The 12,388-nt window shown below is 45.6% G+C and overlaps 2 protein-coding genes across 2 annotated transcripts; one reads left to right on the forward strand and one right to left on the reverse strand.

The window, feature by feature from the left end:
* Positions 1-1,889: 1,889 nt before the first annotated feature.
* Positions 1,890-2,799, reverse strand: HIGD2A (HIG1 hypoxia inducible domain family member 2A). Its single transcript, XM_045500951.1, has 2 exons — positions 2,646-2,799; positions 1,890-2,292 (listed from the first exon to the last, which is right to left on the reverse strand). Exons 1-2 carry the CDS (start codon positions 2,797-2,799, stop codon positions 2,126-2,128), a joined length of 321 nt encoding a protein of 106 aa, XP_045356907.1. The 3' UTR covers positions 1,890-2,125.
* A 43-nt stretch (positions 2,800-2,842) lies between these two features.
* Positions 2,843-9,735, forward strand: NOP16 (NOP16 nucleolar protein). The gene is made up of 5 exons (XM_045500950.1): positions 2,843-3,190; positions 3,279-3,387; positions 6,297-6,366; positions 8,147-8,253; positions 9,309-9,735. Exons 1-5 carry the CDS (start codon positions 3,084-3,086, stop codon positions 9,450-9,452), a joined length of 537 nt encoding a protein of 178 aa, XP_045356906.1. The 5' UTR covers positions 2,843-3,083; the 3' UTR covers positions 9,453-9,735.
* Positions 9,736-12,388: the final 2,653 nt, after the last annotated feature.

A 12,388-nucleotide genomic window follows, 5' to 3' on the forward strand; every position in this document is an offset into this window, starting at 1 on the left:
GTCAGGGCTCAGTTTGTGCTTAGAACTTTCCCAGCTTCATGGCCTTGAGACAAGGTGAGGCTATTCCAGAACCCCTCCCGGCTGGAAGTGGGTGTCCCAACTTGTATATGTCTGCTGCCTCCCTCTCCAGGAGGAAAGACAACCTCTAATGGAATGCTTTTGCAACCTTGATCCTTGCTGATTCTTGAACAAGCCTGCGAGATAGGGATTCTCTTGTTGTCTTGTTATAGCCATGGACACCAAGGCTCCCAGAAAGTAAGAAGCTTCAAGTGGGAGGGAAGAGGCAAGACCAGAAGTTCCTGGTGGTAGCTCCCTCTAAACCTGGGTGAGAGGCTGGTAAAGGTGGCTGCTGCCAGACTCCTTTCCTTGGGTTTGGCCAGTACCCTCTAGATGGGGAAGGCTCACTGCTCTCTCTCCTTCAGCTGTGCCCCTCTGTAGATCTGGGATAAATAATCAGTGACCATACATTCTTCCTCTTCAGCAGAGGTTGCAAACAAGCTATGCTTAAGCCATTGTGACCTGCACAATGTTTAAAAAGATTTGAGTAACTACCAACTGTATTAGTTTCCTAGAGTTGCCATTACAAAGTACTGCAGTGTCTGGCTTAGAACACACATTTATTGTCTCACCATTCTGGATGTCCAAAGTCCAAAATCAAGGTGTCAGCAGGGCCATGGTCCATCGGAAGGCACTAGGGAAGGATCTGTGCAGGCTTCTCTCCCAGCTTCTGGCAGCCTCAGGTATTCTTTGACTTGTAGGTGCATCACTACAGCCCTGAGTTCATCTTCGTATCATCTATGCATTGTCTTTCTGTCCAAATTTCTCCTTTCATAACAATGTCAATCAGAATGGATTAAGGCCTACTGCAATGACCTCAGTTCAACTTAATTATCAGTAAAGACCCTATTTCCAAATAAGATCACATTCTGAGATACTGGGTTAGGGCTTCAACATATCTTTTTTAGGGGAACACAATACCACCAACCACTAAAAATAGTGGCCTTCATCTTTAAAAGTGCCATAGTCCTCACTACTCCACATTGATTCCTTGAATCTTGAGGCAAGGGTCACCACAACATATAGCTTTAAATTTATAATCTCTGCCTTACAACTGAGAGACCATGATGGGAACAAGAAACTTAGTAGGCCCTAGTCATACACTCCTCCATTTTGCAATTTAGATTGTGTTATGGGGCTCAAAAAACGGGTATGTCTTCTATACTCCCTCTTTTCCCTTCCGGTAGCTTGCAGATGGTGATGAAATTGAAGTCATACATGTTAGGAACTTGGGTCCAAATCAACAGGTTGGATCTGACCACAGTCCAGGAATACTTGTGTGAGATTTTACATGAATGCAAAACTCATAGGTTGCCTCTCTTCTAGAGTTTGCTCAGGTCCCCAGCCTACTTTCTTCCTTAACCCTGAAACAGTAGGTACACAAACCAGTGACAAGCTTTGTGACTATGTTCTTACCACTCTACCAGGCTACTTCTCTGAGCCTCAGTTTCCTTTTCTGTAAGATGCATCAAGAATCAAGCCGGGATGGTATAGATCAGTGGAGCCCTAGGTGCTCTCAGGTGAGAGTGGGGTGGGGAGTAAAGTGGAGAGCAGAGCCCTCTGCCTTGGACAGGGCCACAGCTGTTGGCCTAGTCTGAAGGAAGGTTTTCTGTTGTAAGTTTGAAAATTGACAGAAAGATCAGTTTTTTTCAAATAACATCACTCTAAGGAATCTCTACTTTTAGCAAGTTCCTCAGGTGATCGTTACCAGGAAAGTTCAGGAACGATTAAACTATTAAGATTTCTAAGGGCCCTTGGAGTCCTTAGACAATTTTGTCCTAAAACCAAAGACCAAAAACTTTGGAGGGTTAGAAGGAATGAATTCACCAAACTACAAGTGGATCAATTTATTAAGTAGGAGGTGGAGAAAGTGAGGCACAAATAGAAGTATGCAACACCCAAACTGAACCGAATCTGAGATTCCTGAAAAAACATGTGTCGGTCACACAATTGGCCACTGCCTCCGACTTGTCAGGGAAGATGAGGGAATAAGTCAGGTGACAGGACAGGTGGTTGTTCCTGGGGCTGGGAATGATCTCTGCGGAACTTTCAAGGCCAAGTCTCAGGCTCAGGATCGAGACCTCATAGCAGATGCAGCCAGACCCAGCAAGATGGCTGCGACCGTGAAGCCCTGGGCAGCGATCCGGGTGCGCATCATGAGCTGAGAGCGGTGGCTCTGACCCCGGTGGAAGCAGTAGAGGCCGTAGGTTAGGGCGGCCGCCGTGCCCAGGCAGCCTGAGGAAGGGACAAAGCAAGTACGGAGTGGCAGGTTTCGACCCCGTAGGCCTCTCCCCGCTTTGGATCCCCTACCAGAGGGTGGAGAGCTCAAAAGAGAGACCGAGGGAAGGCGGGTGGAGCCGAGTGGGAGGATTTGGTCGAGGTAGGGTCCTCCTAGTTATAGGGCTCGCCCCACCTCAGCGCCAATCCCGCCCAGCTCCAATCAGATTCACCCCTCACCGCCCGGCCACTTGGCCACAACTCTGGTCCACTCTCACTCAGGTCCCCCTTGGCTTTCCTGGTCCTCCCCTAATTCATTCCCTCAGACATCACTATCCTCTCGGTCTACAGTTCCTACAACACCTGCTTACCTATGGGTACCATCGGGTTCTCGCGGGTCTTGCGAAGGAATTTTTCCTTGAAGCTTTCTGGAGTGCTGTAGACACTGGGACTAAAGCCCTCAATGACCGGGGGCTGTGATGGCTCAAAGGGTGCCTCCGGAGTCACAGGGCCAGGAACCGCCATGTCCCCGCGACAGCTGTAGGAGAAAATAGGGACGCTAAACCCCGCCTCCTGATGAGGTCATGAAAAGGGCGGGGGAAAGGACTTTGCTGAGCATTGTACGCAGGCGCTAACCGCTCATTGCATTCTGGGAGTCGTGGTAAACTGCACGATATCGCTAAGGGAAGAACTACGTTTCCCAAAAGGCCTACACAGCCCTGGCGCGCATATGCCGGAAATAGTCTGCTGCACGAGGTGCTGCGAGTGAGAGGAGCCCAGTTGTAGTTGCCGGTGCCGTGGTCACTGCAATGCCCAAGGCCAAGGGGAAGACCAGGAGACAGAAGTTCGGTTACAATGTTAACCGGAAGCGTCTGAACCGAAATGCTCGACGGAAAGCAGCGCCGCGGATCGAGTGGTGAGGGGCCCGGGGTTTAGGAGGCGGGGGACCTCTGGTGAGACGGCCTGCGAGATGACGGTTCCGTGATCTCTTTCTTTGCCCGTAGCTCCCACATCCGACATGCCTGGGACCACGCTAAATCCGTGCGGCAGAACCTGGCCGAGATGGGTTTGGCTATGGACCCCAACAAGGCTGTGCCCCTTCGTAAGAGAAAGGTACTCACATGGCAGAGTCCCGGCCCTTGACCCCTCAGAACTTCATCTTGTCTATTCCCACGTTCACGCTTTTCTGGGTTTGCGACCTTCCCACAGCCAACTCGGGCAGCCTGCACTGACTGTGGATGAACGTCTCTTTACCGCTACGCTCAGACTCCTCAGCACACGTTGGACCAGGGTTGGAGCTTCCCCCTTTTCTTCTCCATTCATTTTTTCCCTCCGAAATTAACCTGTTTGGGTCCCTCGTCATCTCAGGGGTGTTTTCCAGAATTTATCTTTTTCTGCCTTAACTTTCCTAGTAAGGGCTCCCCCAGATTTTGGGATCTTTACTTCTTCCTTACACCTTCCCTAGTCATCCTGGTCTGAGGCTCCCTTATTAGTTTCTCCCAAATAGGTCTTTTTCTGGACCACCCTTTCAAAAATGGCACACTTTTTTACCCAGTAGTTTCTTCCCTGCTTTAATTCATAGCACTTGTAAACACTTGATATTTTATATATTTGTTTATTGTCTGTGCCTCTTTACCCCAGCATAATCTCCTTGGAGACAACTTTGTGTTTTGTTCACTATTAAACCCCCAGTGGTTCTTAGGATGTGACTAGTGCTCAATAGTTAACCTAATGAATGGGCTTGCTGATTGGATCTGTCCCATTGCTTTTATTTTTATTTTTTTATGAATATAAATTTTTATGAATTTAAATTTTTTTATGAATATAAAAATTTTGTGTGAATATAATTGTCAAATTGGGTCAAATACAACACCCATTGCTCATCCCAACAGGTGCCCTCTTCAATGCCCATCACCCATTTTCCCTATCCCCCACCTCCCCATCCCCTTAGTTTGTTCTCTGTATTTAATAGTCTCTTGTGGCTAGTCTCCCTTCCTCTGTTGGTGTCTACTTTTTTCCCCTTCCCTTCTCCCATGGTCTTCTGTTCAATTTCTCAAGATCCACATATGCATGAAAACATAAGATATCTGTCCTTCTCTGACTGACTTATTTCACTCAGCATAATACCTTCCAGTTCCATCCACATTGCTGCAAATGGCACAATTTCATTCTTTCTCATTGCCAACTAGTATTCCATTGAATATATAAACCACATCTTCTTTATCCATTCATCAGTTGATGAACATTTAGGCTCTTTCCATAATTTGGCTATTGTTGAAAGTGCTGCTATAAACATTGGGGTACATGTGCCCCTATGCATCAGCACTCCTGTGTCCCTTGGGTAAATTCCTAGCAGTGCTATTGCTGGGTCATAGGTTAGCTCTATTTTTAATTTTTTGAGGAACCTCCACACTGTTTCCAGAGCGGCTGCACCAGTTTGCATTCCCACCAACAGTGCAAGAGGGTTCCCGTTTTCCCACATCCTCACCAGCATCTGTAGTTTCCCGATTTGTTCATTTTAGCCACTCTGACCGGTGTGAGGTGGTATCTCAGTGTGGCTTTGATTTGTATTTCCCTGATGCTGAGTGACGTTGAGCATCTTTTCATGTGTCTGTTGACCATCTGGATGTCTTCTTTGGAAAAGTGTCTATTCATGTCTTCTGCCCATTTCTTCACTGGATTATTTGGTTTTTGGGTGTTGAGTTTGGTAAGTTCTTCATAGATACTAGCCCTTTGTCCAATGTCATTTGCAAATATCTTTCCCCCATTCTATCGGTTGTCTTTTAGTTATGTTGCTTGTTTCCTTTGCAGTGTAGAGGCGCTTTATCCTTATGAGGTCCCAATAGTTCATTTTTGCTTTTAATTCCCTTGCCTTTGGAAATGTGTCGAGTAAGAAATTGCTGCGGCTGAGGTCAAAGAGGTTGTTGGCCTGCTTTCTCCTCCAGGGTTTTGATGGTTTCCTGTCTCACATTTAGGTCTATTTTGAGTTTATTTTTGTGTATGGTGTAAAGAAGGTGGTCTAGTTTCATTCTTCTGCATGTTGCTGTCCAGTTCTCCCAGCAACATTTGCTAAAGAGACTGTCTTTTTTCCACTGGATGCTCTTTCCTGCTTTGTCAAACATTAGTTGGCCATACATTTGTGGGTCCATTCTGGGTTCTCTATTCTATTCCATTGGTCTATGTGTCTATTTTTGTGCCAATACCATACTGTCTTGATTACAGCTTTGTAGTAGAGGCTAAAGTCTGGGATTATGATGCCTCCTGCTTTGGTTTTTCTTCAATATTACTTGGGCTGTATGGGGTCTTTTGTGGTTCCATACAAATTTTAGGATTGTTTGTTCTAGCTTTGAGAAGAATGCCAGTGCAATTTTCATTGGGACTGCATTGAATGTGTAGATTGCTTTGGGTAGTATTGACATTTTAACAATATTTATTCCTCCAATCCATGAGCATGGAATGTTTTTCCATTTCTTTGTGTCTTCTTCAATTTCCTTCATAAGCTTTCTTTAGTTTTTAGCATATAGGTCTTTTACATCTTTAGTTAGGTTTATTCTGAGGTATTTTATGGTTCTTTGTCCCATTGCTTTCAGACTGGTTTCTTTTTATTCCTTCATGCCAGAGTAAAATGGCACTACTGTTTCTTGATCAAATGTGAGGCTGTTGCTAAGCACTGTCAGGTTGCTCCTCTTCATAGAAAAGAAGTCATCTGCTCCTCAGTGTAAATTATGAAGAGCTTTCATATGCATTGTTTCACTTGATTAGCACAGATGAGGTGAGGTAGGCAAAGGATATTATGCTGATTTTATAGGTAGGCACAGAAAGATTAATTGCTTGCTTGAATCCCTTTGGGAACCATAAAGCCTCTGGGGCAATGGTTCTCTCTGTCATTTCTTCCTGCCTGAACTTGTGTAGGGATTTTTATGGGTAGTGCAGTTGTGTGAGGAGGGCAGAAACCTCTAGAATTTTCCCTCATCTGGGATCCTTCCTTTGTATACTGGTCTCACAACTTCTGTTCTCATCAGGTGAAGGCCATGGACATCGATGTAGAGGAAAGGCCTAAGGAGCTTGTGCGAAAACCCTATGTGCTAAATGGTGAGTGCTGGTCACATTCCTCTAGGTCACTATCAGGGCTAAAAAGGGCCTCAGATGTCTTCATTTTACAGATGGAGAAACTGAGATTCAGAGGGAAGAAGGGAACTGGTCCAGGGTTTACAAAGTTAATACTGCGTCTCTAACTGGGACATTTTCAGTCTACTTACTAAGCTCCAGTGTGTGAAGTGAGGTCAGAGATGTTCAGGGAGGATGTAGCCAGGTGCCTTAAGAGAATAGAAAAGAAACCATTAAGTCTCAGGCACAGGTTCAGCTTGTCATGAATTTAAGGACAAACAGATTTTTATAGAGATTCCACCATCTCATTTAATCTTTTCATTGACAAGTCAATTTCATGTATATTAAGGCTATAGAGGCTGAATATTAAAATAGAGCAGAGTAAAATCTGCAGGGAAGCAGATATACTCTGAAATTCTCCACCCATCCTTCTTCTTACCTGTCCAAGATTTTTAACAGTTCTCCTGAAGGTAAAAGGGTTTTATGAGACTGATGCGCTACCTACTGTGCTAACAAGGCACCTTTAAGGTAAAAGGGTTTTAAATGGCCAGACATTACATAGAGAATTCTTGAGTTCCTATTATTAGTTCATCGGTGATTCTCATAAGAATTAGTACACAGGATTGCATAAATAAAACCAGGTGTACTTACTGTAGTCAGAGTTAATCTTAAAAAGTTTTACTTCTCATTCTCTAAAAAATTTTTTTAAATTATGGTAAAAAACATACTACATAAAGTTTACTATCTTAATCATTTTTCATTGTATAGCTCAGTAATGTTAAGTATGTTTATGTTGTCATGTAGCAGATCTCCAGAACTTTTTCATCTTCAAAACTGAAACTCTACCCATTAAATAACTAATCCCCTTGTTCCTGTCTCCTCACCCCGACCTTGCCCCTGGCAACCAAGTCAAAGATATTCTTGACCATAAGCAATTTAGCATTTAACCCTTGGATAACATTTGACCACCTTCTTTCTGTGAGCTATTTTTCACATTGAGAAATGGGGAGTGTTTGCCTAACGATTTTATTTTATTTTTTTTTAAGTTTTTAAATTTATTTTGAAAGAAAGGAGAGGGAATCAGCAGGGGAGGGACTGAGAGAATGGGGGACAGAGGATCTGAAGTGGGTTCTGTGCTGACAGCAGCAAGCCCAATGCCAGGCTTGAACTCATGAACCATGAGGCCATGACTTGAGCCCAAGTCGGATGCCTAACCGACAGAGCCACCCAGGCCCCCTTGCTTAGCTGTTTTAAAAGTGAAGCCACAATTGCCTCCACAGCTTGGCTTTTTACCTTACATAGAGCAGTGAGGTTCCAGTGAGACCCAGCCTCAGGCCCTGGTTCCTGCGGCGTTAGTTCTCATTCACACCTTTCCATTTCACATTATTGTTGTAACACTTAAAGAAAAGAAATTCTCAGGAAATTTTAGAGATGGAAGGGAGTCCCAACCTCTGGTAGGCAATGTATCTTCATTTCTGTCCCCAGGACCTGGTACTAAGTAGAGATTATTAGTTTGGTACCTGTCTCTTACCAAGCTTAGACCCAAAGAGATAAGACTTGCCTTTTAGGTAGTTGTAAAACTGATAGATGGTTGTGTCATAGGCACAGCCTGAGATCCAAGGGGCTGAGGAGTACCGAATTGGGGATGAAGAGGCAAAGCCCATCTGATGGCCATGGTTTGGGATTAGGTGAAAGAGTGACTGGGCAACCAAAAAGTACAGGAGGCAAAACCTCTTTTCCTGTTTCTTGGTTTCTCTCACCCCAGACCTGGAGGCAGAAGCCAGCCTCCCAGAAAAGAAAGGAAATACGCTGTCCCGAGACCTCATTGACTATGTACATTACATGGTGGAGAATCATGGCGAGGACTATAAGGTGAGTGGTTTGGGTCCCACGGGAAGAACCACTTGAGTCTGTTGGGAAGGTACCCTGGACAGTTTGGGGTCTGATCTTCTTGACTCTTGCCTGAGACTGAGTTGAAACAAAGAAAGGAAAGAGAGACTTTAGGAAATTGATCTCATTGACAGATGCTTATAGCTGGGATAGACTGACTGGCCTGTGATTCATATCCCACTCACAGATATGCTGTTTTGTTTGCATGGTATTTTTAAGAACTTGAACTAGTTGCTATTTTAATTATGGGAGGTTTCAAATAAAAATTCACGTTTTTGACTTCTCTTAAAAATTGAAAAATCCAGGGGCGCCTGGGTGGCGCAGTCGGTTAAGCGTCCGATTTCAGCCAGGTCACGATCTCGCGGTCCGTGAGTTCGAGCCCCGCGTCTGGCTCTGGGCTGATGGCTCAGAGCCTGGAGCCTGTTTCCGATTCTGTGTCTCCCTCTCTCTCTGCCCCTCCCCCGTTCATGCTCTGTCTCTCTCTGTCCCCAAAAAAATAAATAAACGTTGAAAAAAAAAATTAAAAAAAAAAAAAAAATTGAAAAATCCAGGGGCGCCTGGGTGGCGCAGTCGGTTAAGCGTCCGACTTCAGCCAGGTCACGATCTCGCGGTCCGTGAGTTCGAGCCCCGCGTCTGGCTCTGGGCTGATGGCTCAGAGCCTGGAGCCTGTTTCCGATTCTGTGTCTCCCTCTCTCTCTGCCCCTCCCCCGTTCATGCTCTGTCTCTCTCTGTCCCAAAAATAAATAAACGTTGAAAAAAAAAAAATTAAAAAAAAAAAAAATGGAAAAATCTGGCTGCATTGGACTCTGGTGCCCAAGTGGGATCAATGGCTGTGGATGGAGCATTAGCTATTCCTCTGGCCCTAGCTCCTGCCTGGTCCCTGAGGGCATTTGCACCCATTTCCCCACATATACCATGGTTTTTGAGGTGAGGAACCTGAACCTCGGGGATATGAGGTGGCTTGCCCAACTCAGGCAGAACTAGGGGTTGAACTGTGCCTGTCCAGCCCTCCTCAAGTGGCCCTTCTCCTTTCTTAGGCTATGGCTCGGGATGAGAAGAATTACTATCAAGATACCCCGAAACAGATTCGGAATAAGATCAACGTCTATAAGCGTTTTTACCCAGTGGAGTGGCAAGCCTTCATTGATTCTTTGCAGAAGAATAAGATGGAAGTTGAGTGAGTGGCTTATGCCTGCCCCAGGCTGAGGCCTCCTCCTGGACCAAAGAAACTGGAAGTCAGGGTTTAAGGCAAGAAGGGGCATGTGGCTAGATGAGGCTGGCCAAACCCCATGGAATCAAAAGGTCACACACGCACACACACACGCACATACACGCTCCCCTCTCTGGGGAAGGAACAGTCTCCATGAGGTTTCTTAGGGCCCTGGGAAAAGCTAGAACCTAATGTTTTCAGATTGGGTGGTTTGTTTACATATAATATGTACATAATAAAATAAGGCTATTTTATTTCTCTGACGGTTATGTGTTTCCCCTCCCAGCCAAGCCCTGGGACTGCCCCTGTGAAAACCAACTCAACCAGGGCAGAGGCCGTCCAGCCCTTTGTGTGCCACATTGCCACGCCCTCTTAGGTGTGGCCTCCCTCCTCTTCTCACTTGTTCAGTTCCATTGCTCTGCCTTGGTTTTCTGCACAGCATTAACCCTTCCACAGAATCCTGCCAGCAACCCTGGACTGCTCAGAAGTGGTCTGTCTTGCCAACACTAGCCCCACTCCGAGGCTGGAGGTTGGCAGACTGGTTGTCCATGGCCCTACCCTGTGGTTTGATGGCCAGAGGGCAGGTAGCTGCACTGCTGCCTCCTTGTGACTGGTCTTCACTGCATCTTCAGATTGCTTGCCCTGAAAGGAACCCAGGGCCCCCAAATCTGCTTTCTGAGACTGGGGGACTGCTGAATACCACTCTACTGTGTGCCAAGCACTGGGCTACACACTGTGTGGCCGGTCTCTGGGGCAGGCCTAATTTGGTCATATGAGGTGATGACTCAGAACAGGATCACAGGCATGTTGTGGGGTGGGCACTGGGCATTTTCTGGTCTTGATACTTTATCTTCAGCTGTTATAATTTTTTTAATGTTTTATTTATTTATTTATTTATTTATTTTTTTTTTTTTTTTCAACGTTTATTTATTTTTGGGACAGAGAGAGACAGAGCATGAACGGGGGAGGGGCAGAGAGAGAGGGAGACACAGAATCGGAAACAGGCTCCAGGCTCTGAGCCATCAGCCCAGAGCCTGACGCGGGGCTCGAACTCACGGACCGCGAGATCGTGACCTGGCTGAAGTCGGACGCTTAACCGACTGCGCCACCCAGGCGCCCCTAATGTTTTATTTATTTTTGAGAGAGTGCAAGTGGGGGAGGGACAGAGGGAGGGGGCACTGTAGAGAGACGGGATCTAAAAGTGCAGTGATGAGAGAATTACGAAGCAGGGGGCTAAGACTCTCCAGGAGCCCGAAGCACCAGTCCCCTGGCTCAAGCCTCTTTTATTTTTGCAATTTGTCTGATGACAGCAAGCACGTACAACATAGTATTTGGCATCTTGACAGGCCGTGCACCTGCAGTGTATTCCATACTGGGTCATGAGTACGTCTGGCACCAGACAAAACATTCTTATCCCTGGCCTGGTGCCGGTATGATGTCCTTCTGGAGAGGACGTGCAGTCCCGGCGGCTTTCAGTTCCTGCTGCTCCATCCCTTTCCTTCAGGACATTCTCACAGTGCCTCCAGCTTCTTGTTCTCCAACATCTCCCCCTTTTTGTTTGTATACAACGGACTGTAGGAGGACATTGTAAAACCTGAGGTGTCCGTCGGTACATTGACAGGCTTGTTGTCCCCGGTACCAGACTGCACATGCAAGGATAAATACGCTGCATATTAATACAAACAGAATAGCAGTAGAGAAATTAAAAATACTAATACGCTCTTTAGGGTTTAATTTCCCCAATCCCTCTGATATACTTTCTAAGATCTTAGAACTGGATAACATGTCCAGATTTGTTTTGAAAGTCTCACATATTTCTGCTTGCAGATGGTCCATCAGACACATTTCTGGAGAATATTGCCATGGTTGAGACATGTGAACCAGCAGCCACAGGCCAGTGCACGCTCTAAGTAAATACAGGCTTTTGGATGACATATTAAAGGGTATAGAATTGTTAAGACAGGTGTGTAATGAGCAGTTAACACAAGTTATAAGGGTCTCAGAATCATTCCAAACTATCCGTCCTTTCAGTAGTATGTATGGCAAACGGACATAAGCCCGTATGTACTGGGTGCTATTGACCGTGAAGGATAAAGTAGAAATATTGCTGGAGCTGTTTTTATAATATGTGCCCTTCCAGGTATGTAAAGGGTGGAGGGCAGCAGTTAATTTCCCTATATGCTTCTGTAACAGTCATTGTAAATGAGGATGGGTGCGGAAATTCCCCCACCATGCCAAACGATTGAGCCATTAGCAGTGGTGCTGATAGTTTGATTATGAACACACCATCGTAGATTTTGTAACGCATTTTTAAGGCAAGCTGAGCCCATAGGGCTTTAATGAATGACACTTCCATAGGAAGCATTTAAAAGAACTCACCCTATTTCCCTTCTATATACGTCCCAAGTCACGCATCTGTCATTCTGACAATGTGCGAGTAGCATAAGATAGAAGCATTGGAGGAGTGTCATTAATTGTAGGGTTGGAGTCAATCAGAGAATGGGCTGATAGTAAGAAAATATGTTTGTGTTGGGTCCCATTTTTAATAATAGATAGTCATACTTGAGGCTTACTCTTGAGGCAGTGTTGCCCGTAACCAAAACATAAGGAGGACACTCGATCCCTATAGTGTAATTATCCATAACAGGACCTTCTTCATTTGGCCTATGTAGTCCTCTGCTGTCAAATGGCCCAGGTGTCCATTCCGTGTCATTTGTATATACCGGCACGGGGGAGTCATACCAATTTATGCCCTGATTGAGAGGTGGATGAGGGATATAAGCCCAGTAAGTATAGTTATCAGCGTTTACTGTAGTAGTGATAACCACAAGCATCGCAAGGAAAAGGTGAGCAGGAGTTTGCAGGCTGCGAGTCTGCATCAGTATTTTTCAGCATCATGTGTCAACC

This window comes from Leopardus geoffroyi, chromosome A1 (assembly GCF_018350155.1).
Source record: "Leopardus geoffroyi isolate Oge1 chromosome A1, O.geoffroyi_Oge1_pat1.0, whole genome shotgun sequence".
Taxonomy (NCBI): domain Eukaryota; kingdom Metazoa; phylum Chordata; class Mammalia; order Carnivora; family Felidae; genus Leopardus; species Leopardus geoffroyi.